The sequence below is a fragment of the Mus musculus genome, chromosome 8 (genome assembly GCF_000001635.26).
Source record: "Mus musculus strain C57BL/6J chromosome 8, GRCm38.p6 C57BL/6J".
Lineage (NCBI taxonomy): Eukaryota > Metazoa > Chordata > Mammalia > Rodentia > Muridae > Mus > Mus musculus.
The window spans coordinates 117,307,643-117,334,491 of NC_000074.6; the positions used below are offsets into that span (position 1 = coordinate 117,307,643).

Consider the following 26,849-nt stretch of genomic DNA (forward strand, 5'->3'; position numbering starts at 1 on the left):
TCGTAGGGAGGCGGGGACTGGGAAGAATGGGGGCCTATTAGGAGGGGCAGCTGGATTGTTGTGATTTTTTTTTTTTTTTTTTTTTTTTTTTGGCCAGGTCCCTGGGCTTCTGCTCTGGGCCAGGATAGGTTTTCTATACCTGGACAGCTGCTGGTTCCATTTGCCATTCATTTCCCTTCTGGTTTCTGAAGGTGGCAGGCAGAGCCCAGGAGGCCACAAGGCTTCCTTGGCTGGGGCTGTGGGACTGGCCTTCTGCTCCCCACACTGGTGGAGTGAACGGTTTTCTGGATTTCCTTCCCATGAGGCCCTGGGAGGGAAGGCTTCGGGAATAGTGTTAGAAAACTGAGGCTTTCCGCCCTACGCTTCTTTCTGGTCTCCCTTTGCTGAAACATGTCTGGTTTGAGTCAGGGGTAAACCTGTTGTTGATGGAGCGCTTAGTAAGTGTCGGTCACCCCATTGTCTCCTTTTCATCCTCTGGCAACTTGAGCAGGTAGGGCTGGTCTTAGCCCCATTTATGGAAGAAACTCAAAATAGCATTAATTCGTATGAGGCTCAGAACGAGGCCCAGGGAGGTTAAGGGACCTCTTCTAGGCTGCGCAGTTACGAGTGGCCTATCTGGGATTAGATCTAGGTTTGTGACTTTCTGGGCTTGCAAGTGGGACCAGTCCACAGCACTTAATGAATTGGACTCTGAGACAGCCATCAGGAAAAAAAAGGGTTTGAGAAACATCCCCCCCACATCCCCCTCCTTCAGAGAAAGCTCGGGGAGAGCTTGACCTTGGTTTCTTGAGAAGTGAAACTTGGCTCAGTTACTTACAGTCAGCCGGTTCATTCTATAGTGAGCGTTAACTGCAGTTTATTGGACTTAAAAAAAAAAGCAGCAAAACAGAATTGGCCTTGTACCCTGGAAGGGTCATTGGAAACTGGAAGCCAGCGCCAGGGATGGCTTAAGAGGGGCGGTGAGATATGGGCAAAGGTCTTCCCTATGGAAAGAGCACAATAAAGTTTAGCCTCTGAAACTGAAGTGGATTGGTCTTGTTCCTGAATGTTCCCCGAAGAAAGGACGTTTGTCCCACCCCAGATTTCTGGGGGTCCTGTATACTCTTCCCCTGCAGACTTCAAAGAGGACCCCAAACTCCTTCCAAACTGGGGTGTTGCTGCCTGTGGGGAGACAGGAGATGGAGAAAGCCAGGTTGTGTCTGCCCTGTCTTCTTCATTTGACCTGCGCACCCAGAGGAGAAAGGTTGAGTGCTTTAACTAATATGTAATTTAAAACACAGCCCAGAGACCTGGCAGAGGGGGGTTTGTTTCCTATGAGGTGGAAAGGTGACTGAGTTTAACTGGCGCGCAATAGAGACCGTGAAGCCTTTTCTGGCTTCATTCACTTTAGAAGATTTGGCCGAGGGGGCAGAGGTTAAACCATTTAAACCAGGGAGCCGTTTAAAATATTATTTTGCTATTAAGGCAGGCACAGATTTGGAGTGGAATGTGAAATTTACAAGGCTTATGAGATTAAACATGAAGCCTGAATGGAATTCTTGGTTGGGTGGCTGTGTAGTACTTTGCTCTGTGTTGAGGGTTTTTTTTTGGGGGGGGGGGGTTGGGGATGCTCGGTAGTGGGGGACTGCTGGGAGATATTGGTCCAGACGGTGGGGCTAGTCTCTTCCATTGATGACTGATTGATTGTGTGCATGTGTGTGTCCATGTGTGTGAGCATGCATGTTTATATATGATTGTGTATAGGCTGGAGGTCAAGATTGGATATCTTCATCTTTCTCTCCACCTTACTTTTTTGAGGCAGGGTCTCTCCCTGAATCTGGAGCCCACTCCTTCTGCTTTTGGAACACAAGCATGTGCTGACGTATGTTATGGCTTGTTATGTGGGCGCTGGGCATCTGGACCCAGGTCCTCATGTCTACACAGTATGCCCTTTAGTAACTGAAATACACAGGACAGGCCTTTTTCTTATCCTGTGGCTGAGCCACCTGTCCCCTCCTCATAGAGGACAGAAGCACACATTCTTGGCCCTCCTGTCCCAAGATAGTCTAGTCTTAGTAGACAGAAGCGAACACATACAAATTCTATTTCTTTTCCATGCTTGTTTAAACAGATGACAGAATTGTATACACACGTCGCAGGCCGTTTTCAGTCTAAACAATAACAACGGGTTGTTGCCGGCTTCTCTGTGGCTAGGGACTCTTCCTTCTTAGGAATTTATCTAAACATCTTCCTGCAGATGGATGTGTTTCCAGTCCTTGGCTCTTTCAAGTGGCTGTCCTCTGTCCATCTCTGAGACAAATGCACGGCCATCCCTGTCTCAGAAATGGGACAGCCTGGTCATAGAGGCGTGTTTCCAAGCCCCTGTGACCTCTGGTACCAGTTGACTGCTCTGGCCTGGTCCTTGGAATGCTGCAGAGTGATCAGATTTTGCTACAGGGACCTGAGCAGGTGCCAGGGTGGGGATCTCCCATCCCAGGGCCTTTTCTAGAATGTGCTTAGTCAAACCTGGCACCCTGAGCTAGGATAAGCTGAGGTGAGCGGGTTGAGACAAAGCTACCTCACTTAAAGAGTGGCGTGTGGGTACCTCTTTGTGCCTGGCGGCAGTCTCCGATGCCAGCAAAGAATTCCCAAGTGCATTATTTCTGGCCCCCTTTTTACTCTGCTTCCGAAATGGAGACTTTTATGACAAGGTATTGCTTTTTAGGAAGGGCATTCTTCAAGGAGAAGGAGTGGTACCAGTCCCCACGGAGGGCTTATGGGTAGTGATGCTCACACTAATCTCCCAATGTCATCCTCAGCACATGTCACCCGCCCTGTAGTGGGCTTTCGCTAGCTCTTCTCCATAGCTGGTCAGATGGGCAAAGAGAAGGTTTTGCACAGGGCAGTCTCCTGGAGTTCTTCTTCCTCCTGCCACTCCCCTTCCCCTCCTCAAGGAGTGATGGTGATGGTGGTTTGTACCATTCAGGTAGGGTACCCTTGGCTGTGGGCATGACATGGGCTCTTTGACTTGGGCTCTCCACAAAGAGGGTCCTTTGTCCTTTCTGTATTGCCCTGCCTCTGACACTCTAGAGTTTAGGACCTTTCACTTGAAAAAAAACCACGTCTGTCTTACCTGTGCCTGGGAGCTGGTCGGTGTTGACAGAGCCATGCTCTGGGGTCCTCCCTCTCCGGCCCTTCTTTCTTTCTTTTTTTTTTTTTTTTAAAGATTTATTTATTATATGTAAGTACACTGTAGCTGTCTTCAGACACTCCAGATCTCGTTACGGATGGTTGAGAGCCACCATGTGGTTGCTGGGATTTGAACTCCGGACCTTCGGAAGAGCAGTCGGGTGCTCTTACCCACTGAGCCATCTCACCAGCCCCCGGCCCTTCTTTCTACAGCTTCCATTTGTCCTGAGAGTCTGGGACAGTGAGGCCACATAAACAGAGCAGCATGTCACAGATGGCCTGAGGACGCAGAATTCTGCCTGGACCACCCAAGGCTTGGCCCTGTATCTCTTGGGAAACCCTCTGTCCCAGCTGTACATGCCTGGCCCTGTCACTGTGCTGTTTTCCTGTCTTTCCTGAGTGTTTAGGAGGTGACAGCTGGATGATACCCTGGAGGGCCAGAGCAGGAAGCAGAAGGAATAAGGATTCCAGCCTGAATCAGTTTGCTTGCCAAATGGAGCTTTGTTTTCAGATCATTGCCATTGGGGTTTGAGACGAAGGTGCTTTGCTTCTGTCTCGGACAGGGCATTTGGCCAAAGCCCCACTGACTTTGGCTTTGCCTATAGGCTGAGTGCCTTAAAGGGGCATTGACCAGTGTCTCCAACATCATTTTACCTTACTGCCTCTCCTTCAAGCTACGACTTGTGGTTCTCAAGGTCTGATGGAGACCGAAGCTCCTTACATCCATCCAAGGCCTCCACAGAGGATCCGTTATGCCCTTGGATGGGAAACCACAACTCATCAGAGTGACATTGCCCGGGTGGGCCGTATGACTGGCACCTTCTTTACTGAAGATGGTGATACCAATGACTGGTCACTGGACTGGTGGGTGTCTGCAGCTAAGCTTAATCCAGCCTGTTTGGATAGTTTTATTTAACCCTTAGAACAGTCCCTCAGGGGTGGAGTTTTTGACACCAGTCCCGCTTAGTGGTAAACTGAGGCATTACAGCCAGCAGGACATCCTTGAAGTCACAGAAGAAGCCACAGAAAGAGCCAGGATTTAAACCTCAAAGGCGCCATTCCAGAATCGTACCACCACCGCCCCTATTGGGTGCTTTGTCAGGGCAGCTGTTGCAGAGGGTTCTCCTTAATTAAAAGAAGCGCAACTCTTCATTTGGGGAAAGCATGTGCCAAGATCCAGAAGAATAAAGTAGCCCCTTCACCCACCTGCCAATCAGCTGCTCCAGCAGTTAACCCATTCCTGACCTGCCTTGTGGCAGAGCTAACGTGTGGACACCCCTCTGCCCCAGCCACTGCGTTATTTGTGGTTAAGTGATCTCCAAAAAAAAGAGTAGGTGTGTGTTTGTGTGCTTGCGTGCAGTGTGAATGTGCTTGGGCAGGTGTGCACCCAACTTAACCCCTTCCACTTTAGTTTTCGAGACAGGGTGGTCTCTTGCTGCATCTCTAGTTAACCTATCCGGTTACACCAGCTGGCCAGGGAGCCCCAGGCATCTTCCTGTCTCGGCCTCTCTGGTGCTGGAGATGACCAGCACTGACGACCACATCTGGCCCTTTACATGAGTGTGGGGATCTGAACTCAGTCCCTAATGCTTGTGTGACCAGCACGTTACTGAATGAGCCCACGTTCTTTTAATTAGTTAGTTAATTAGTTAGTTTTTGAGACAGTGCCACATGTAGCCCTGTCTTGGAATTCATACAGACAGATGAAGCTGGCCTCAAACCCACAGGGATTCTCCTATCCTTGCTTCCCTTGTGCTGGAATTAAAGGCTTGCGTCACCACATCTGGCCTGGGCTCTTTGAGAGAAATAAGGTCACAACTACCACACGGATAGTCATTTTCTGTGATCAAAAGCCCAGGCAATATTTTCTTTTCATTAAAAAAAAAAAGATTTATTTATTTATTTTATGTATATGAGCACGCTGTAACTATGCAGATAGTTGTGAGCCATTGTGTGGTCGCTGGGAAATGAACTCAGGACCTCTGCTCACTCCAGCCCTGTTCGCTCTGGCCCAAAGATTTATTTATTATTACATGTGAGTACACTGTAGCTGTCTTCAGACACACCTGAAGAGGGCGTCAGATCTCATCACGGATGGTTGTGAGTCACCATGTGGTTCCTAGGGTTTGAACACAGGGTCTTCAGAAGGGCGGTCAGTGCTCTTAACTGCTGAGCCATCTCTCCAGTTCCCCAGGCAATATTTTCAAGTTATTTCACCAGGATTCGTTCAGATAAGAGTCCAGACATGGTGGCCTCTGCATGTCTGCTTATTAAGTCTCTAGAGGAATTTAAGATATTTTTTTTCAAATCAGGCATCCATCCTGCATGGTTTTCCATATGGGGGCTTGGCTGATTCTTTCTTCACGGCGTCCTTAAGGATTCCCTCTGAGCCTTATATTTATTTCCTGTGAATTTCTGGTTCTTAGCATTTATTGTGTTGTCCCACAGTCCCTGGGCCCGTGTGGCCTCTGAGCTCTGGAAATGCGGATGGTCCTGATGGAAATGTATTAACGCATCAAATGGACATCAGATTTTATAGATTCTGTATAGAAAAAAATAAACTATCTTACGGATTTTTTTTTAAAGTAAGTTACATGTTGGGATAATAACATGTTGGCTGTATTGGGGTTAAAAAAATGTGTTATTATAACGACTTCACTTTGTTAAGGATGTGGCTACTAGGGGCTGAGGAGACGGGAGAGTCCGGGGTAGAGAGAGACGGGAGAGTCGGGGGTAGTTAAGTGTCTGCTGTGTTAGCATGAGGACCTGAATTTTAATCCTCAGCACCCATATAAAATCGAGGCGTGGGGATACAGGAACGACATCCTGAGCTTCCTGGCAATTTACTTGTGTTAAATGAATGTATTGGTTCAATGAGAGATTTTTTTTTTTCCATTTTTTATTAGGTATTTAGCTCATTTACATTTCCAGTGCTATACCAAAAGTCCTCCATACCCACCCACCCCCACTCCCCTACCCACCCACTCCCCCTTTTTGGCCCTGGCGTTCCCCTGTACTGGGGCATATAAAGTTTGCGTGTCCAATAGGCCTCTCTTTCCAGTGATGGCCGACTTGAGAGATCTTGTCTCAAAAAGTTTGATATCAATAGAGAAAGACACCGGTTAATTACCTCTGGCCTCTACACGTGTGCACGTGTGTTAATACATGAACATTCACACGCATATCTCACACACACACACACAGAATTTCAAACTCACCTTTTACAGCTCAGATTGCATCTCCATTGGAGATCGCTCATCCAGAGCAATGGTCAATTTGCCTTGAAAGGCTAGGCTTGAATCTTTGTGGGAGTCCTTCCTGTGTCCCCACTCCACGGACCCTTGTGTCTGGCAGTCCTGTTGGTGTGACAGGTGACCCATCTGTTGTCAGCCTTCCCATCAGGGCTTCTGCTAGTGTTTCATTGGTCATTACCAACACGTTGGTGTGCCTCCTCCTTAGCAATTGCAGAACATGCTAGAGACTGGGAGCCCGCTTTAGGATTAGATAGACTGAGCTTTCTGTTTCCGGCTCTTTTTCTCAGCCTAGCTAGCTGGTTGGAATTCTTTGGAGTTCTGTCTGCTTTGTTTTCAGTTGGTGTACACATGATGGATGACTACATACTTATGGGGTACACTCTGAAGCTCTCATGCAAATATAAGTGTAATGATCTAGCCAGGGTGATTGGCACACCCATTCCGTTAACCATTTACAGCTTCATAGGGGATAAACAAAGTCCTTTGTGTGTGTGTGTGTGGCTATCTGCATTCATCATGGTCCATAGGACCCAGGATGTAGGGGCTTCTTTCCAGCAGGATAATCCTCCCTCTAGCCTCATGGCCAGTTCCCAGGGAGAGGCCCCTGTAGAGGAGGCAGGCCAGATCATCTGGCTCGAGCCCTACCACTAGTAGGTGTTCCGGAAACAGCTGTCGCCTGAAAGATGATCCGTCCCACCACCTGGCCAGATTGGATGCCTCTCTGCTTGCGGAGACTCTCCAGGAGGCTGGCTCCTCACAGGGCTGGCCTTTGATCCTCTGTAGCAGCCACTGGGACACCTCCCTGGGGTCACACACAGCATACCGACTAGGGAATAGAGCCTCCCACCTGATTGCTGCTTAGTAGAGGGGTCTTATGGGCTGTTCCCCAGAGAGGAGCGGAATCCCATTTCCAGGCTGAGGTGTTATGCAGGGCTATAGTCATCTTCTGACTGCTCGGACTTCATGTTGTGATCCAAGCATCCTAAACCCCTGGGGACTGCCCTGTAACACCGGGAAGCCTTTTTGTTAGCTTTCTGTCTAAGCTCCACCCCATAGTTACCTAGCAACAACCAGGTAGGCCTGACCCACTATAAAAGGGGCTGCTTGCCCCCCCTTCTCTCTCTCTCTCTCCCTCTCTCTCTCTCTCTCTCCCTCTCTCTCTCTCTCTCTCTCTCTCTCTCTCTCTCTCTCTCTCTCTCTCTCTCTCTCTCTCTCTCTCGTTCTCTTGCTTGCTGCCTTGCTTCTCTCTTGCTCTCCCCTTCCCCATTCCCTTTCCTTCTCCCCTTCTTCACGTTCTCATGGCCATGGCCCGCATCTACTTCTCTCTCGCCCTCTGCCTTTCTCTCCCTTTACTACCCTCTTAGCTCCCCTCCCCATGCCCTGAATAAACTCTGTTTTATACTCTACCATCCTGTGGCTGGCCCCTCAGGGGAAGGGATGCCTTGGCATGGGCCCGCTGTATATCCCTTCCACCATCCCTCCTCCTCCCCCCATAGAACATATCTTATATCTCTTTATAAACACATCACTTTGCCCTCTTGTATTTGGCTACAGCATTTACTTTGCAATCCCTCGAACTGACTAGCTTCACTGACCAGCACCATCATGGGGGCTGGAGGAAAGTCTCCGTCTTCTGGTCCCCAAACGGCAGAGACGTTTCTGTTGTAGCTACCACTGCTAGTTTAAAAACGGAAAGAAACAAACAAACACCAGCGTCCCCGCAGCCAGCCCGCTCAGTGTTTTGAGAATGTCCACCTCCAAAATAACTGTGTTTATGGAGACCAGCTTCCCTCGCTTGCTAGAGACGAGGTTAGGACGTGGCGACACTTCCGCTCTATTTGAGGAACGGATTTGTGCTTGATGCTGTGGTAGGCCAACAGGTGTTCAGCACTGTGCGTTTGAGGCTGAGGCTGGCACGGAGGAGTGCACATGTCCACTTCCAGAGGATCAGGGGGCATCGAGCTTCTGGACTGTAAGGGTCCACTCAGCCGTAGTAGCAAGCGGGCAAGCAGGCTGACTTGGGGGAAGGCATGGAGTTCTGGAAGCGGGTTGTTCATAGTAGGTGCTACTCATCGGCCTGCTTGCTACCTTGGACAGTTGACTGGGCCTGGATGAAGGCTCATTTCTTGAACCATCAAGTAGGGCTGTTGTCAAGGACAACATGGGAGCGCTGGCCCGGCTCAACTCACAGCCTGCACACACAGCCTGCCTGTTCGAGAAGTGGCTGGAGGATTGTAGTCAGCCAGGCAGGCTCCACGGTGTGAGCTTCTAGGGATGAGCTATGGTACTATTACATATAACTTTCCTGCCTAAAAGGGCTCTTGTGGAGATCAAGGATCAATGTAACAAAGTCCCAAGGAGGGTGCCTGCCTATGGGCGACGGCTACTGTTGGTCTCCGTGTCACTGATGCTCACACCTGTCAGATTAGGTACCACAGGCCCCTTTTCCAGAGATAAGCTTCAGAGAACAGCATCCTGGGGTGTTCTTGACTGAGGATCTGCTGTGTGTCCCAATAGCCATGAGCAGGTCACAGCCTTCTGCTTTCCGGCGGTGGCCTGAGACCGAGGAGTTCCCCAGGGTCTCTTGGTTGATTCCATGGCAGGGCCTTGACTTCCATCCCAGAATGCCTTTTCCTTTGGGCCCGTGTGCCTCCTGCCATTGAGGCCAGAAACAAAGGAAACCTCCAGCAACCGGTGTCTCCCTTGAACCCAGCCACAGGCTGCGTGAGGGGTAAAGCTGGCTGGATAAAGGGAACCCATAGTCTTCCTCTGAGCTGGGAGACCTCATGATACCCTAAATCTCTTCATTAAGAGGTCCTGTATGGTGTCAACACAGAGTTTGCATTGGCTCCAGTGAGCAGCTGTTTCAGAGAAGAGCTATTGTGTGCTGTTGAATGCTGTGGGTGTAGGGTCTAGCTGCGTATGTGTGAGCATAAGTTGAGGAGTGGCTCATTAGTTTGAAAGCTAGTCTCAGGTGTGTGTGTGTGTGTGTGTGTGTGTGTGTGTGCGTGCGTGTGTGTTTTAAATAAAGCCCACCTCTGTTGTTTATCCTATTCTCCATGGTGTGTGCTCTACCAGGCACTACGGGAGTCCTGAAGATCAGTAGGAAGCTACCCCTGGGTCTGTTTCATGGTTTTCTGATTACCGTTTGTAGCCCAGGCTGGCCAGTGAAGTGTGGGCCCATGCACCTGTGCTGCTGGGCTCAGCCTAAGCCAGGAGGAAGCTTGAAGAGTCCCAGCTCTCCCAGCTTGAAGAGTCAGACCCAGCAACAGCTCAGCCTCCACGGAGCTCCCTCCCTGAGGCCTGGCTGCCACTGGTTTCCCAGGCCCTAGCCCCAGTATCTCCCACCTCCTGCCCCCCTGCTCCCAACACACACACACCTCAGTCCTTCCAATACAGAAGTGTGGGCAGCTTCCTCCACTTGCCCTCCATTTCTGGGTTTCTCAATGTCTCTCTCCCCTCCTTTTTTTTTGGCGTCTAGTGGCTTCTGTCACCCATGGAACCCCTTCTCAGAAGTTAATGTTCAACAGTTTGGATACCTACGTGGCAGGTTAGACCCTGGCTGACCTAGCCAGTGAAGAAGCCATAGTTGGCTTTTCTGTGGTTCGTTGTCACCTGACTCTAGCTTGGCCAGCTGTTCTTTTAACCTTTCCCGTTTGCCACGCATGGAGGCTCCCGAACGTTCTTGCCAACCTGCTGATGTGACCTTCCCTTGGCAGCCTGGGTTTGTGTCTCAGGTGGGTGGCTCATTCTCAACTCTCTCAGATTTTCTCAGAGATAAAAAATCAAGCTCGTGTCCCCTCACCTTCCTACCCTCTGGCCGTGGCTGTGCGGCGTCCTCCCCAGTGTGCTGGAACTTTCTGTGCCCAGACGAGCCACTCTCTTCACCTGCTGTTCTCTGGAGGGCATGTTGTATCACAGGCCTGGAATATATACGCTGCCGTTCTCCCAACTTGCTAGCGCTCTGTCCTTTCTTGGTTAGGGCCTTTCATTTGTGTCCTGGTTCCTCTTGGGTCCCAGCTATGATTTGTCTCTTTCTGGCTTGATGGCTTCTTGAGTTGACTTCAAGTAAGCTTTAGGCTCCATGGGGGCAGAGGCAGGGCAGGCTTGTTCACTGATGTCGCAGCCATGACTGAGTGCCTGGCTTTAGGTATTTGCGCTTCTGAGTGTCTTCCTAAAAGAATCCCTCTGTGTGGCCAGAGAGGCGCGTCCAAGGATGCTCAGACATCCTTACAGTGATGGAGCGGATGAGAGCATTTGCTGCTTTTACAAAAGCCTAGGTTTAGTTCTCAGCACCCACATGGTGGCTCACAGCCATCTGCAACTCCAGTGCCAGGGGACACGATGCTCCTTCTGACCTCTGTGAGTTCCCACAGGCGCACATACATACACTCATGCAGTCATGCGCATAGCTAAAACCAACAAACATACAAACATACATACACACATATGTAAATTATATATAATATACAATATATATATATATATATATATATACACACACACACACACATTTGAAACATAATGGGAAAGAAAAAAGCAGTCAAGGTTCTTATTAATGAAAGCACAGTTAGGTAGGTAAAATAGAGCATGGACACCCAGTGGGATAGGATGTAGCCATGTCAAACGTCGCCACACATCTAACATGCCCGTCTGTGGCAAGGTTCCAAAACCTGTCATTCTTCATGACTCATCATTACACAAAAGTGTTGAACAAAGGTATCGAACAGGTGTATCAGTGCCTTAAAAAAAATCACCAGAGAGAACACCTTGTGCTGTCAAGAAGGATGGTCTCTGGGGGCGGAAATGGGGCTGAGAGAAGAGTTGGGGAGAGAACCGGGCACTTTGGGCTTCTCACCTCTTCCTGTTTTCTGTACCACTTTGAATTTTACCGACAGCTGCCACGTTTGCCGTAATTGGCAAATAAATTATAAGCTGCTCGGAGCAAGCAAAAGACCTTGGAATCTCCCTTGACTGCCGCCTTTGGGAGACAGAGAATATTTTCCCCGGAACTCCAGGGCAGTGGTGACTCTCTGGGGACTTGGTTGGAAGTGATCCCATCCCTCGGGAATGGTAGCTTTGGAGCTCCAAGTTTCTCCAGAGGCTTGGAAGAAAGATGTAGCCATGGCACAAAGTTGGCAGTGGTGCGAGACGTCTATTTCAGGGCTGACCTCCCGCCCCAGCCACGGGAACCTTTTATTGGTGGAGGATTTTCTAGGAAAATGAACACAGGGAGGAGGTGTGGAATTTCTTCGTAAGGTGGAGTGAATGCCAGGGGTCCCCATGTGCCAGCGTGGTTGACTGTGTGCACACATGCATGTGTTGGAAGTAGAGGGGGTAGGGCGGGTGACTGTTGGAAGGTGCCCCGCTCTTTGGAAGGCCGGAGTCAGGAGGGTGCTATTTCTTGAGTCTGCTTTGAACTGTCTACCGGGCAAAGCCCGCGGATTACCTCATGCTACCATTTCCTCTTCAGCTTTCTCAGATCTGAAGACAGCCGAGCAACAGCAGGTCTGCCTGTCATCATCGTGAAATCGTGACCCACCATTGGCTAAGGGTCAGCTTACCTGTCCCAGGGGGCTTGCTAATGTGCAGAACTGGGAACTAGGAAGTGGCAGTATGGTGGCTAATGACCAAGGCCTTCCGGCGGGGGAATTACTGGATGTCCTGACCTGCACCCTGACCTTCTTGGGAACAGACTGTAGGCTTGGAAGGAGCTGGCTTCTAATGTTCTTCCGGGGCCCAGGCCGGACTACATCTTGGTGAAGGAACTGTGTAGACAAGGAAAGGAATGGGAATGGAAAACCACCTAGGTCACTGGGTGCTCAGCAATGTAGGTGTGCTTGCTCCTAACCCCACCTGCACAGTTGTGTGAGCATCCTGTACCCTCTCCCTGGGGAACACTGACCAGCAAGGCTAAGGCAGAGTCGATGATGGTTCACTTGTGTGCACATCTGTAGGTATTGATTGAAACCTTAACACCCCCATGTTTCCTTCTCTCCACCCTTCAGTTTGGGGAGGGGGTTGGAGTTGGGCAGCTCCCACACAGCTCTGACCTCTTACACTCACATCTCAGGTAGCGGAGAAACCAAAGCAGGGTTCTCGGGTTTGTATGTCCAGCCATTTGCACCAACCCTGGCCTCCAGAGCCCTGCAGAGGTGACAATCTGCATGGGCGAGGGGAAGGAGAGGGCCTGGGGGCCCTGAAGCCAGGCAGGGATGAGCTTGAATCCCTCTCAGTCTTCACTTGGGGATTTCTGAACTTCCCTGAGTCTCACTTATCTGTATTCTGGAGGTTGTTAGAAAGTGTAGACATCAGGATAAACTAGAAACTGTCAGCATCTCACTCTGTATAATGGGGCACTACCACCGCCACCACCACCAGCAGCAGCAACAACAGCAACAGCAAAAACAGCTCTGTGTGGCTAGCAAGGTGGCTTGGTGGGTCAGGGCCCCTGTTGCCAGGCATAGTGGCCCAAGTTAAATCCCTGTGACCCATGTGGTGGAAGAGGGGCACCAACCCCTGCAAGTTGTCCTTTGACCTCCACACACATGATGTGACATGAGTATGACTCATGCATGTGAGTGTGCGTGTGTGTGCGCGCACACACACACACACACACACACACACACACGCAACAGTGTAAAAAAAGAAGAGCTTCCCATGGCTCAACACAGCACACCTACTACGGGCATGCCTCCGTGAAGTGCGGGGAGATGTTCATGCCTTCTTCAGCCCTCAGAGCGGTGAGGTAAGGACAGGAAGGTCTGCCCACATCCACTCTTTCCAGAACGGACGTGACTGAAGCTGCCATTAAGCTGGCCTTGTGGCTTGGGCTGCAGCAGTGGGGTGATACAGCTGCAGTTTTGTAGAGCTGTGCTCAGGTGCTGTGTGTGTGTGTGTGTGTGTGTGTGTGTGTGTGTGTGTGTGTGTGAGAGAGGGGGGGGGGAGAGAGTGGATGAGTGTGTGTGAGTATGATAGAGAGCGTGTAAGAGAGAGTGTGTTTATATGTGAGTGTGAGATTGTGTGAGTGTGAGAGTGTGAGAATGTGAGAGAAAGATTGTGTGAGAGAGTATGTGTGTGTGTAAGCTCATATATGTCTGAGTGTGTGTGTGTATGTGTGTGTGTGAGGGAGAATGTGTGTGAGTGTGTGTGTGTGTGAGAGAGAAAGTGAGTGCGTGCGTGCACGTGTGTATGTGAGAGAGAATGTGTGTGTGCATGTGTGTATGAGAGAGTGTGTGTGTGCCCGTGTATCTGTCTGTGTGTGTGCACATGCACGCTCACCCATTGCTTGTTGCAGTTGCCAGTTTTTTAGGAATCCTGTTGGCCAAATGGCCTCATCCAGACTGGACTCTGTTACCTGCCGAGTGCCTGGAGCTTTTCTGCCAAGTGTGTACACCACAGTTGCTTCCTGTCTGCCGTGTGTCCTCTGACAGATTCATGTCTCCCGAGTCTCCACGTTCGCACCTGTAGTGGTTTCCACTGCAGGAGAGACGAACACGAAGCCTGACCCAGCAGTCATCTCGGTGGAGCGGCCATGGATGTTTAATTGAAATCAGACGTATTAAGAAATTGGCACTGGCTGTTTTAAGTAAGCCTGGCTCGCTCCTCTGTAGACTTTGTATGGAGTGTAACTAAGCTAACTAGAATTTTTCAGGGCCTGCCTGGAGAAAAAAAGCTTCCCAGCCTTTGATGCTATGTGACCTCGGTCAAACCATTTAGGCTCTTTGAAAGCTACCTTTGAAATGTTAGAGAGTGGGAAATCAGTTACCTGAGGCGGGCCAGGAGGATGAAGTCAGGCGCTCCTTTTGGAAGGGCCTAACTCACCAGTGTCTGGTCTTTTAGAATGGCTGAAGCTAATGTGCACCTTTAAGCGAGATGACCCCCTCCCACCATCTCCTGCTGGCATCATATCCATGGTCAGAAGAAGCACAGTGCCCTGTCTCATCTCCCAGTTTCCTAACTGATGCTTTTGCTGGGGAACAGGGAACTATTTGATTCAGGGGCTAAGTCCTTAACAAGCAGGAAGTAAGCTTTTAAAACTCTAAACTGCATCACTTGGAAGGCTCTTTACTGTCACTTCCTGGCCCCGTGACGGGGGGACCGCAGGACACTCAGCATTAAGGCCTTGCAGCAGCCTTCCTGAGTGGCCTCTGCATCATTGCTCTCGAAGCGGCTGGTACTGCATGGTTGCCATGGTAGCAGCAGGATGTGGTTTCTATGGTGATGGTCCGCAGTGGCAGGAAGACAGCAGAGGTTTCAGTTATCTGGTGGCTTCTCATCTCCCCCCCCCCCCCCCCAACCCCATCCCTCTAACCACCTCCCAGCAACAAACTGGAGCTGTCTCCACTGTTGCTGTGTATAGGGGGTGAGCGCAGAAGCCAGGAATTTTACTGCCTGTTCTTGGAAGGACAGGCCCCACGGGATGGTTTCTGCTTCCATAGTGAAGGGGGACTGTCTACATGAACATTTCACCCGGATGAGGACAGGTCCCTCATGTTGTAGCCTAGCAGGCCGAGTCTGTGTGAACCCGCTCCAAATGTCCCTTTCTGAAGGGAGGGCTTTCCTGACTTCTATATTGTTAACTTGCAAGTGGGCGTGAGGTAACTTAGCAGAAGTAAATGGCTTCTAAACCCTTCACGGTTGCACTGTGATTTCAAAATGGCTGCAGCTAGGGGTGGGTGGGTCTTCCTGGGATCGGGTTTTCTTCCTCAGGAACTTACTGAGGTCAAGACAAACAGCAGAGTGTAGCCAATTTACTTGTTCCTTAATGGCTTAATCAATAGACAGATGGGCCTCTCTGTGGAAGGGTGGGGGGTCTGGCACAGAGCAGGGCAAGGACCAGGGAGATAAAGCTGCCTTTTATCTACGAGGGAGGAGGGGACGCTGCAAGTTGTGGGGTTCAGTGGGTTCCAGGGTTAATTTGTAGTGGAGCGGGGTGGATTTAGTGCCAGCTGGTCTGATGTGCCTTGAGTCTCAGCCTCCAGCTGGAATCTTATCAGTCCCGTGTGGCAACAGGACTTCTGCCGGCTCATCAGCATCTCTGATTGGTGATTGGTGATGTCACTGGACTCCTGGAGTGTGGTTGATGGGTTGGACCCTGTCCTCAGCACCTCATCTAGATAACTCTGAAAGCAGAGCCCTCTGGATGCTGTGAGCTTGTCCCTCCCTTGAAGGGGATTGGACCTCAAGTGCCCATCGTGGATGGGGCAGGTCCGGGTAGGGCATGTAGAAGTTGCTCTGTCCTGTGAGGTTTTTCCTTGGTCCAGGGGAAGTAGAAGCTAGGGATTCTGTTCCAGCAGGCCCCGGGGTACCCCGGTTCTCAGCAGGAGGGGCAGACTTAGACTTCCTCACCTTCATGAAGTCTGGAAGTTAAAAATACACAGAACACAGCGGCACCCATTGTTTGTGCTGTTCAGCCACAGTTGTGCTGTTTCTGTGTTTACTAAAGAACCTGAGCACTGGTGATATCCTGCTGTCTCCGATTTCTTTAAAAATAAATAAAGTATCCAGGAAAAAGTAGGGTTAGTTCAGTGTACGCCTCTGGTTCACTGCCTCTACAGGGTCCCTTGAAAATAAACATTTTCAGCACTCTCTCTCTCTCTCTCTCTCTCTCACACACACACACACACACACACACACACACACACACACACACGGAGGGAGGGAGGGAAGGAGGGAGGGAGGGACTATAACTTTGTTTTTCTATGTTTGAAAGAAGCCATGAGACAGGTTCCTCATGTAGCCCAGGTTGGCCCCGAGCTCACTGTATAGTCTAACTCTCACCATCTGCCTCCTGAGTATTGTTTTATCTAGAAAAGACCTGAGCTCTGTTTTGCAGGTGCACGCCCAGCTTGCCTCTGTGCGAGTGTTGAAGATTGTTAGTTCCTAGGGATCTAGCTTTTTTCAGGATCTAACCCAAGGCCTCGTGCATACCAGTCAGGGACTCTACCACAGAGCTGTACCCTCAGCCACTAGGTCTTTGCCGTCTCCATCCATTGCAGGGACAGCCCTCTATGGACCCACCTGGGTGGGCCTGGCAGCCTTCCTGTCTCCACTTCAGTTGACTTTACATCCAAGGCTTCCCTCCGGTGTCTCCAGCTTCTCTGGGCTCTGGCCAGGAGGTTCCTGAAGCTAACCTGACAAATTTAAGTTCCTACAGCTGCTGGCCCACCTATGTTTGCCTCATGTAGGCTACCACCAAGCCTCTCTCCCTCAGAGGGCACAGTGGCCTCCAGGCTGAGCTACCTGGAAAAGAATTGTGAGGGTGTGCTTCTGGTTTGGGGGCTGCTGTGCCTATGGTCCTGGTTGACCCTTGGCTTCTATGGGGGAGTCCCCAAGGGGAGGCTGAGTGTGGCCGGAACCCAGACTACAGACTCTTGCCTCCCTCTTTGTCCATAGTGAGAACATGTGTTCCTGTGCTATGGTGAGCCTCTCACACCTGCTGTCCTTGAATCATAGGTGTGTCCCGAGTGTGTCTGCATGGACCCAAGGATAGATCTTATGCACAAACATCCTAGTGACTTTGTCCATCTGCTCTTTTTAGCTGTGGCTTCCTTTGTCTCCACATCTGTTAGGATACCAGAATGAGCCATGGTCTGCCACAGGCCAGGCCTGAGGACCTGTGGTTGCCCCCTGGAGAAGCTGCAATGCTTCTTGCCTCCATAGATGTTAGTGTAACACTCGAGTTAGTTGCCCTGTAATACTCGAGTTAGTTGCCCGGCAGACATGTATGGTGGACCTACCCGACTGGTGGCTCTGGGAGAAGCCATGAAGCTAGAAGCCCAGGTTGTGGTTAGCCTGCCATACCTTGGGACAGGCAGACGCTGAGAGATTTACAAGTCTGAGTTCCTTGGCCAGATGGACTCTGCCCACGTCCCAGCCAGTGGTCTTGGGTAAGTTAGCCAAGCTGTATCATCTGTCATCCTAACTGTGATTCAACCAACTTCTCGGGGTTGCCAGGACGGCTTGGGGTCAGTGCGCCAGCACACATTAGCCACAGCCATGACTGCTGCCCTCATTTCACAGATGTGGAAATTGAGGTCAGAGAGAAGTGACTACTTGCTCAAGGTAGCCCAGCCTGAAAATGATGCGGCTGCTCTGAGGAGCCCTGTCGTCGAACTCCGCCCTCAGGTGGCCTCATCTGGCCTGAGGTTCTCCAACGGTCAGATGTCCACAGCCCGGAGACGGCTGTTTGAACTGTTGCTGGCGTGCACAGCCCCTTGGACGTCTTATCCTTGTTGGGCCTTATTCGTATTCATCTACAGGGCCCACCAGCTTCCATCTGAAACTGCTCCACCAAGACAGTGTGTTTGAAAATTAAAGCTACTTAGTTTTAGGGGTGGCCTGAGTTTCACTCAGAACTAAGAGGTTAGAGGACAGCTTCTAGGTGTCTATATTCTTCCACCATGTAGGTCCTGGAGATGAATTCAGGTTGTTAGGCTTGGCAGCAGCACTCTTCCTCCTTCTCCTCCTCCCCATCCTCCTCCTCTCCCTCATCTTCTTCCTCTTCCTCTTCTTCCTTCTCCTCCTCTTCCTCTTCTCCTTTTCCTCTTTCTCCTTCTCCTCTTTTCTGTTTTCTCCTCCTCTTCTTCCTCATCCTTCTGTTTTTTTGGTTTTGGTTTGGCTTTGGTTTCAGTTTTTCATGACAGGATTTCTGCCCAAATTCAGAGATCTGCTTGCCTCTTCCTCCTGAGTTCAGGGGGTGAACTCTTATGCCAACACTGCCCACCTGGACGGCAGCAAGCACTTCTACCCCACCTCACCCCCAGTCAGGTCTTTGTTCCACTAAACACCAGCTCCCCATCTGCCATTCCCAGCCAAGGCCCTCCATGCCTCTACTTTTGGCTTTTAAATGTGAGTGCCTTAAAGCAAGATTTGGCCTCTTGTAAAGAGCTTGTTTCTGTCAGCAAAATGGCCTCAAGGTTTGTCTGTGTTGTACCATGTATGCTGGTTTTCTTCCTTTTGTTTATGTTTGGAAACAGGGTCTCACAGAATCCTGAAGCTTGGTCTTGAACTCTTGATATTCTTGCTTCAAGTGCCACTGTCTTAGGGTTTTACTGCTGTGAACAGACACCATGATCATCGCAACTCTTGGTCATGTTCTTGATCATGTTAAATGTCCAAGGACAACATTTAATTGGCTTACAGGTTCAGTGGTTTAGTCCATTATCATCAAGGTGGGAACATGGCAGCGTCTAGGCAGGCATGGTACAGGAGGAGCTGAGAGTTCTACATCTTCATCTGAAGGCTGCTAGCAGAATATTGACCTCCAGGCAGCTAGGATGAGGGTCTTAAAACCCATACCCACAGTGGCACACCAACTCCAACAGGGCCATATCTTCTAATAGTGGCATCCTCTGGGCCAAGTGTATACAAGTCATCACAGCCACCATACCTGATTGCATTTTCCTTCCTTTTAAAGGCTGAGTAATACTCCATTGTGAATGAATGAATGTGTGTGTGTGTGTGTGTGTGTGTGTGTGTGTGTGTGTGTGTCTGTCTGTCTGTCTGTCTGTCTGTCTTCATCCATCTGTCTGTTAGCATTTGGGTTGTCTCTGCCTTCTGGATGTAGGAACAGTACTGACAAGGGCTGTCATGTAAACCTGCCCCTTAAACTCCCTATGTTTAGATACAAGAGAATTTTCTTATCAGGAATATATAATGGGAACAGAAAGAAAACTCCAGCTTCTGAGACTGGCAGTCTCGGGCCCTTGTGTAGGATTCAGGGGCCTGGCAGCCACTCAGCTATAAGCGAAATTTCCTTTGGAGGACGATTGTATGTGGTGTGACCTGCTTACGATATCATGGAGCGCTGGGGACACCATTACCCTCACCACTGCCCTGAAGTCATAATCTTCTGACCCATGCTGGATTGTGTCATTTGGTGGGTTAGTAGAAAGGACATCTGGTACTCATGACAGACTTTAAGATAAATTCTGATAAGCATATTCCTATGTGGTTCACCCTCTGTGTAACTTCCTCTGAATGGGTTTTCTATGTTAAAAAAAAAAAAAGAAAGAAAGAAAGAAAGGAAGGAAGGAAGGAAGGAAGGAAGGAAGGAAAGAAAGAAGGAAGGAAGGAAGAAAAAGAAAAAAGGAAAAAAATATTGTTCTAGTTAGGTGTGGTACTGCACATCTGTAATCCCAGGGCCTGGGAACTGGAAGCAGGAGAATTAGGAGTTGGAGGCTGGCCTAGGATAAATGAGACATTGCTTCCCTCAAATAAAATGCTTGATGTAAGAAAAGATACCCTTATCCAGATGCCAGGGAGCCCAGCACATCAGGTGCCTAGAGGGCCTCTGAGCGAAGTCCACTCGGGGAGAGGTTGGTCCTGTCGTGTGTAGGTAGTGCCACCGAGGCAAAGTGATTCCTCTGTGCTGGTCTCTGCCCGGCTTCATTGTTCTTTCATAACCACTTGGACTCTTGAGCTCTGGGATGGCTCTGGACCTGTCAGGAGCTGTTGGGACTCCCCACAGTGAGCAAGCAGGGTGTGAGCCCTGCAGTTAGCTTCCTGGGGGAAAGAGTGAGGTGTAGGTACACTGCTGGTTTAGCCCAGACGGCACACGCAGGCAGGTCTGAACCTGAAGAGGAATGTGTTTCCTGCTTCTCTTGTCATCCGAGCACCATTGTCCCTAGCTGGCTGGCTCTGAGTGTGCCAGGAAAGAGAGGACAGGAGTCAGTGGGTCATCGGGGACTATGCCCTGCCCTGTGTTAGCAGAAAGCCCTGGGAGTGGAGCAGGCTGAGCTCTGGGAATCTCAGTATTGTGGCCTTCCTGTCAGGAATCAGTAGTCATAAAGGAACAGATGATAACCAGTGGGAGAGAGGGGGGGTAGGAGGGAGAGAGAGAGAGGGAGAGGGAGAGGGAGAGGGAGAGGGAGAGGGAGAGGGAGAGGGAGAGAGAGGGAGAGGGAGAGGGAGAGGGAGAGGGAGAGAGAGACTTGTAATGTGTTCATTGTGGAACCCAGGAGGTGGGCACGTCCCCTGGTCTCACAACAGTAGCGTTGTTAATTATCTTTTTTGTGGTGCTGTGATCAAAGTCAAAGTCAGAACTTCACTCGTGCTAAGGAAGTGTTCTACCAATGAGCGGTACCCACAGCTATTTTACTTTTTGGTGTCTGTCTGTGTGTATACGATCTTGTGATTTCTGTGTGTGTGTGTGTGTGTGTGTGTGTGTGTGTGTGTAGGCCAGAGGTCAGTCTCAGGTATTATTCCTTGGGTGCCTTCCATATTGTTGTTGTTGTTGTTATTATTATTATTATTATTATTATTATCATTATTAGTATTTTAAATCTGAAAGACTTTCTCACTGACCTGGACCTCCTTACATTGGCAGGCCAGTGATCTCCAGGGACCCTCTCGTCCCTGTCTACCCAGCCTGGGGTTACTAGCTCTACCAACTTACTTGGCTTTTTTCCCCCACTGCCCCTGTAGATTCTGAAAATTGAACTCGGACCCCCAATGCTCGCAGACCTAGAGCTTTGCTGACCGAGCCATCCCATCAGACACTTTTATTTATTTAAAAAAGGGACGCAACCGAAATTGACCACCGTTAGAGCACACTCCCTGTGTCTGCCACCTCAGCCCACAGCCCAGAAGCCCTCTGGGGTCTCCTTCCAATTACTACCTTTCTTCTTCTCCCTTGATTTCTCCTGACCACGGCCTGGTTCCCTTCGAGGTTCAGTTTCACAGAGAAATCGACTGTGCATTATTTCCTAGTGGCTTAGTGCCATGTTTGCGAGAATCACCGAGTTCTGCTCATAGCTAGTTTTTTTGTTTTTTTGTTTTGGTTTTTTTTTTTTTTTTTTTCTTTTTAAATCTTTGTTACTATGTAACTCTCCTAAGTTACCATTTGGGCAATCAGTGAGATGACTCAGCAGATAATAGCGCTAGCTGCCAAGCCTGGTAGCCTGCGTTCAATCCCTGAGATCTGTGAGGTGGATGGAAAGAACTGACCACACATGTTTACCCACGTCAGCATCTGAGCTGTCTCAAAAGTCTAAGAAAGGAGACAGCTCTCTTAGGTCTAGTACACTTAGACCGTGTGCTAAGCCGGTCAATTTCTTTGGCTTTTAGGGAGTGATATTTCTCGGGGTGGGTGGGGGACCCAATTGCATTGAACCTTCAAGGAGCGCATGTGAGGTTTTGGTGACTGACTCGGGCTTAGGAATGAACCCCACTCACTGGCTTCTGGCTGGGTAGAGATGCAGCTTGTGCAGTCTGCTAATGGCAGCAGTTAGACACATTGTTTTTAACCGGCTCACATCCCCTTCCCCCAGAAACAAGTTCGATGTCTGGCTGCTTCACATCTGTGCCAACATTTGTCGTTGTCTATCTCCTGCTTTAGCCATTTTGGTGGTTGTGTAACAGTGTTCAATGTTCCTGGGTGGTTGGAATCCTTTCCGACAGAATGCTGGGAAACGGTCATTCATCCTTGGATGATGGTGTTGTTACTGTTGAAGCAGAGGGGCTTGAAACGGATGCTTTTCTGATGCTGGGAGACGGACTCGTCCCTCTGCGCAGTGCCTCTGCCTGCTGCAGATCCTAGGACTAACCAGATGCAAGGAATCCCGGAGAGCCTTTATAAAGCTGGCTGTATATAGAAACTGGGTCTTTGTGAAGCTGGGAATTCCTTAGCCCATGCTTAGCTTAGGTCAACAAGACACAAGAAAGACAGTGTGGTCCTCACAGCTAGCATCTGGCCCAAAGTAGTGTTGGCATTTATTTCCTGCTTCTATATAAATAAATATGTATTACATACGTGTGTGTAAACTATACACACACACACACACACACACACACACACACACACACATATATATACATACATATATATTACATGATATCTTGTTAGTAGCCCAAGGTAGTTTCAAGCTCTGGTCTTCTTGCTTCTCCTTGGCTGCTGGGGTTATAGGTGTGGTGGCACACACAGAAATTTGTTTTTGAGGCAGTCTGGCCAATCAGAACAGTTGCACTTCTTGCTAGTTCTGGTTGGTTGTGATCCATTCCTGGAAACCTCCTGGTTTTTGGCCTGGGGTCACAGCTGCCTGACTGCTGGGGTTTTCCCTGGACATTCCTCAAGCTTCTTTCTCACGGCTGGCCCCTGCTAAGCTGAGTTCTCTCCACACAGATGGTGTGGCTTAATCTACGTGCTCTCCCCTCCTCTCCTTTCTTAGACTCAACATATATTTAGGGAGCTTGAAAATTTTGTCAGGCACTTAGCCATTTTTTCCTCCCTAGTCTTTCTTCTGTTTTGGCCTCCCCTCCCTCCCTCCCTCCCTCCCTCCCTCCCTCCCTCCCTCCCTCCCTCCCTTCCTTCCTCCCTTCCTTCCACTTGTCTGCCTATCTGACAACTTAACTATTTGCTCCTCCCACCCATCAATGTTTATATCTCCCCATTCATTTACAAACTTATCTACTTACCTACTCATCTATCCATTTGATCACCTATTCATCCACCCCTATCCATCTGCCAATTTATCCATCCATCTATCTACCCATGCACTTTCCCATCATCTGTCCACTCACCTCCCCCACCCATCCATTCACCCATCCATCCATCCACCCACCCACCCATCCATCTACCCACCCATCTATCTACTCACCCATTCACCCATCTGTCCATCCATCCATCCATCCATCCATCACTCACCCACCCATCCATCCATCTGCCCACCCACCTGTCCATATATCCGCCCATCTGCCCATCCATCTATCTATCCGCCCATCTGCCCATCCATCCATCCATCCATCCATCCATCCATCCATCCATCCCTCTATCCATCCATCCACTCACTTACCTTCCCATTCATCCATCTCTCCATTCATTCTCCCACCTACCCACCTAGTATACTTATTGTGAGTCAAATTTTGGATTAGACGCAGATGGATGAACGGGTGTTCCTCACCTTTGAGGTCCTCTACCCAGTTCGCCTTTGGAGAAGACAAATGAGTGAGTAGATGTGCCAGTCACTTTTGCTGTTGATGTGACAAAGTATCTGACAAGAAAAGAACAGTTTAAGGAAGGAATGCCGCCGGTTCATGGTTGAGATAGGAGCATGGCAGGGTAGCCACGCTAGCAGGAGCTCGAGACAGTTTGAATCTGCAGTTGAGAAGCAGAGAGAGCGGAAGGCTTTACTCCTGACCCCCTGGCCTATGGGATAATGCAATCTAGTTAAGATGGGTCTTCTCCCTGCAGTCCCTAGCTACAAGCTTTCTCAAAGCATGCCCAGAGGGTTGCTTTCTTGATGATTCTAGACCCTATCAAACTACTGCATCTTGACACTGTCTTGAGATGGGAATTTAGTGGATTGTAGGTATATGGTGTCTCAAGAGAGGGACACAGTGAAGTGATCATTGCCCAAGCCACTCAGGGATCCTTGGCCACCGTGTGTGATAGGGGAGTGTCTGGGGCAGGTGGATGATATATCTGCCTCTTAGCCAGGCCTGTTGGCATTCCATGGAGTGTGGTGGGGGACAGCCACGCTCTGTGGTAGGTGAGATGATGTCCCCTGAAGATGTCGTCGACCTAGTCTCCAGAAGGTCACACAAGGGTTTTGTGTCCAGAGTCTTGAGATGTGGAGTTTAGCACACAATATTCGTGTGTGTGTGTGTGTGTGTGTGTGTGTGTGTGTGTGTGTGTGTGTGTAATCAGTGTGAAGGCAGGGCAGGAGGGAGGCAGGAGAGTCTAAGCAAGAGAGCGGAGTCAGGAAGTTTCTGATGTGGCAGGAGAGGTGGGGCCACACATCTAGGGATGCAGGTATCTCTGGGAAGACAAGATTCTCCCTTGGACCCCCAGAAGGAGCTGGCCCTGCCTGTCCATTGCCCTCTGTACAACCTACTGGGCCCACTCTAGACCTCTGAGAGGACAAACCACTAGGTCTGTGGCCACTTATTCCACAGCTGTGGAAACCTGTTAGGTGGGCAGGTGTGGGTCTTTCTAGAAAACCGGTGCCTGGGCAGTGGACAGGAACGCCACGCTGGTTGTGCAGAAGCTATAAGACCCTCTCTTTGACTCGAGAACCCCCTAAAAGGTTCACCTCGAAACCAGCCTGGGTTCTTTGAAGATGGCTGTCAAAACGAGTCAGGGCTTCTTTGAGGATGAAGGGAAATCACAGGTTGATCCTTGGTGGGGTCCTGTGAGGTTGGAGCCTTTGCCCCAGTCTTCTGATTCTCTCTGCTGATATGGGCAGGATAGGTGTGGGAGCCTGCTTTGGGGGAAGTCCCAGAAATGGCGCTTGGGTCCCTTGGGACACGTCTCCCACCTCCTGTACAGAGCGGGAAGGTGGGGTGTGTGGGGAGTATCATGCAACCTGTACTTTGCAGAAGTCAAACACATCTCTCGGGTGGGAGGATCCGTCTTTTGTGGGATCGGCGCGTGGCCTGTCTGCCTGGGTGACTCACCCACACCCTCCCCTGATGCTTCTGACAGCGCCTGAGATCTGTTGCCTCCCTGTCGCCTCCCGCTCCATCCTTTTACTCAGCCTCTACCGGAGCCTCCCGCCCCCCTCCCACGCCTCTCCTCACGGGGCCTCCAAGACTCCTGTGTCTCCGGGAAGGGGATATATCACAGATCACCCCAACTGGAAGCCTCCTCCACATGCTAGCCACCGAAATGTTGGTGCGTGCCAAGCTACATGTGTCCAGCTTTTACGACCATGTCCTTCTGGGGCGTCTGGGTCCTTCTGGGTCCCAGGTCCTCATCCTCCCGACTGTTGCCTAGCATCGGTCACTGGGCACTGACCAGCGTCAGCTTGTTTGTCCATGAGCAATTTGAGTTAGCTGTCTGCTACTGTAATAACCGACCTGGGACAAGGCGGCTGCAAAGGAGCACAGACTATCTGTGCTCACCGGTTTGGAGGTTTTAAAATCTCTGACCTTTGACCCTATTACTTTGGGTCTCCAACAATGCAGTGCTGGAGGAGGCAACCTCATGTTACAGCCGATGGGGATTGGGAGGAAGAGGAAACATTGGGGGTTCCATTGTCCCCTTAACTAACCCAGGACCTTCCACTAAGTGGAAGGCTCCACCATCCACAGAGGGGGCCAGTCATTTTTAAGCACACGGACCTTTTGTGAGACAGTCGTGATCTTAACTGTGGTGTCACTGATGGAGCTGAACGGTATCCCCTAAAATGTATGTCTTGAGTGTGACCTTGTGTGTCTGGGAGATGACCTTGTTGGAGATTAGGGTCCGGGCAGTGTCCCTAGTTGAGGTAGAGCCTGTGAGACTGAGAGTGCTCTGGGTATAGCTGTGAGGACAGGAGAGGCACAGAGCAACACCCTGGTCCTGAGAATACCTAGAAGCCAGCCCCACTGGCACATACGGCCTCAGGAGAAAAGAGGTTGTTGTATTGTTTCCTTCAGCACTGAGGCTTAAACTATACCACTGAGCTATACTCCCCCCTCCCCCCAGATGTCTCTTTACTATTTGTTTTGGATAGAGGTCTTACTAAGTTTTGTAGGCCAGCCTTAAACTTGGCATCCTCCTGCCTCCATCTTCGGAGTAGCCCGTATGACAGGCCTATACCACCAGGCCCAGCTACTTCTGATACCTGGCCCGTGAGTTTTTCTGGGACAGCTCTGGGACATGACTGTTCATTTAGCCCTGGTTCTGTTGCCTCCTGTGCACGGTCTTTTCCCCCTGGGTAGCGCTGTGTCTGCCTGCTTGGTTATGGCTCAAAGCGGGTTGGGAGGAGGTGGCCTTGCTGGAGCTCAGTCAGTCACCAGGCTGTCTGACCTCTGCCTCGGGATCCTGGTTCACTGGTTTCAGAGATTCCCCATCCCCCTCCCCAGTCTCAAGGTCTGAGTGTGCCAGGGTTTCTCTCAGACTGGCTGATTCCAACCATGCCCTTGGTAAGCAAGCAAAAAAGGGCTGCCTGGCTGAGGGAAGCTTTGTCGGCTACAAATTACTACTTGGGGGCCAGTTGGTGAGCTCACCTGTGCTGCATTTTGCTTACACGGGTCTGGCCCACCCTCCCCAGTGAAGCCTTAGCACTGGGGGGGGTGGCTCTGTGTGCTCGAAGCCCTGTGCTTCCTGTCCGTTCTCTGGGGTGTTCACAGTCATCCAAAACCAAGGAAATGGAGGCAGGGGAGGCTTAGCTACGCCCAAGGTCACAGTTTACACCTGTTTGAGCCGGGCTTCAAAGTGGAGGCCCAGAGTTCTGCCCTCACCGGCTTATCTACATTTACGCTGACTGTAAAAACTTCCTAATTATTAGACGCCAGTAAAACAGTTCACCTTTGGACTTGGGTAGAAAGCCATGCTCACGTGTGTGCTTATGTCAACATAAGGCTTTTACACACACACACACACACACACACACACACACACACACACACAGCTGTCTCCTAGAATACTGGTCATCACTGATTTGAAAATATTTCCTGAATGACCTCTTCTGCCAGGCCAATAAATTGAACCAGTAGATG

At 50.2% G+C, this 26,849-nt stretch overlaps 1 protein-coding gene and 1 long non-coding RNA gene across 3 annotated transcripts in view; one reads left to right on the top strand and one right to left on the bottom strand.

The window, feature by feature from the left end:
• The window catches only part of Cmip (c-Maf inducing protein), a 204,488-nt gene that overhangs the window by 50,624 nt on the left and 127,015 nt on the right, over positions 1-26,849 (top strand). The window contains exon 1 of one of the 2 annotated variants that reach the window (XM_006531434.3): positions 10,010-10,159. The exons of the other annotated variant lie outside the window; for it this stretch is intronic. Coding sequence (XP_006531497.1) covers positions 10,088-10,159 — 72 coding nt within the window. The 5' untranslated portion in view covers positions 10,010-10,087. Of the gene's footprint in view, positions 1-10,009; positions 10,160-26,849 lie in introns of those variants that run through there. 2 annotated transcript variants of the gene reach the window in all.
• Positions 565-7,509, bottom strand: Gm51554. Its single transcript, XR_003947469.1, has 2 exons — positions 6,387-7,509; positions 565-5,710 (listed from the first exon to the last, which is right to left on the bottom strand). It is a non-coding gene; the product is annotated as a predicted gene, 51554 (long non-coding RNA).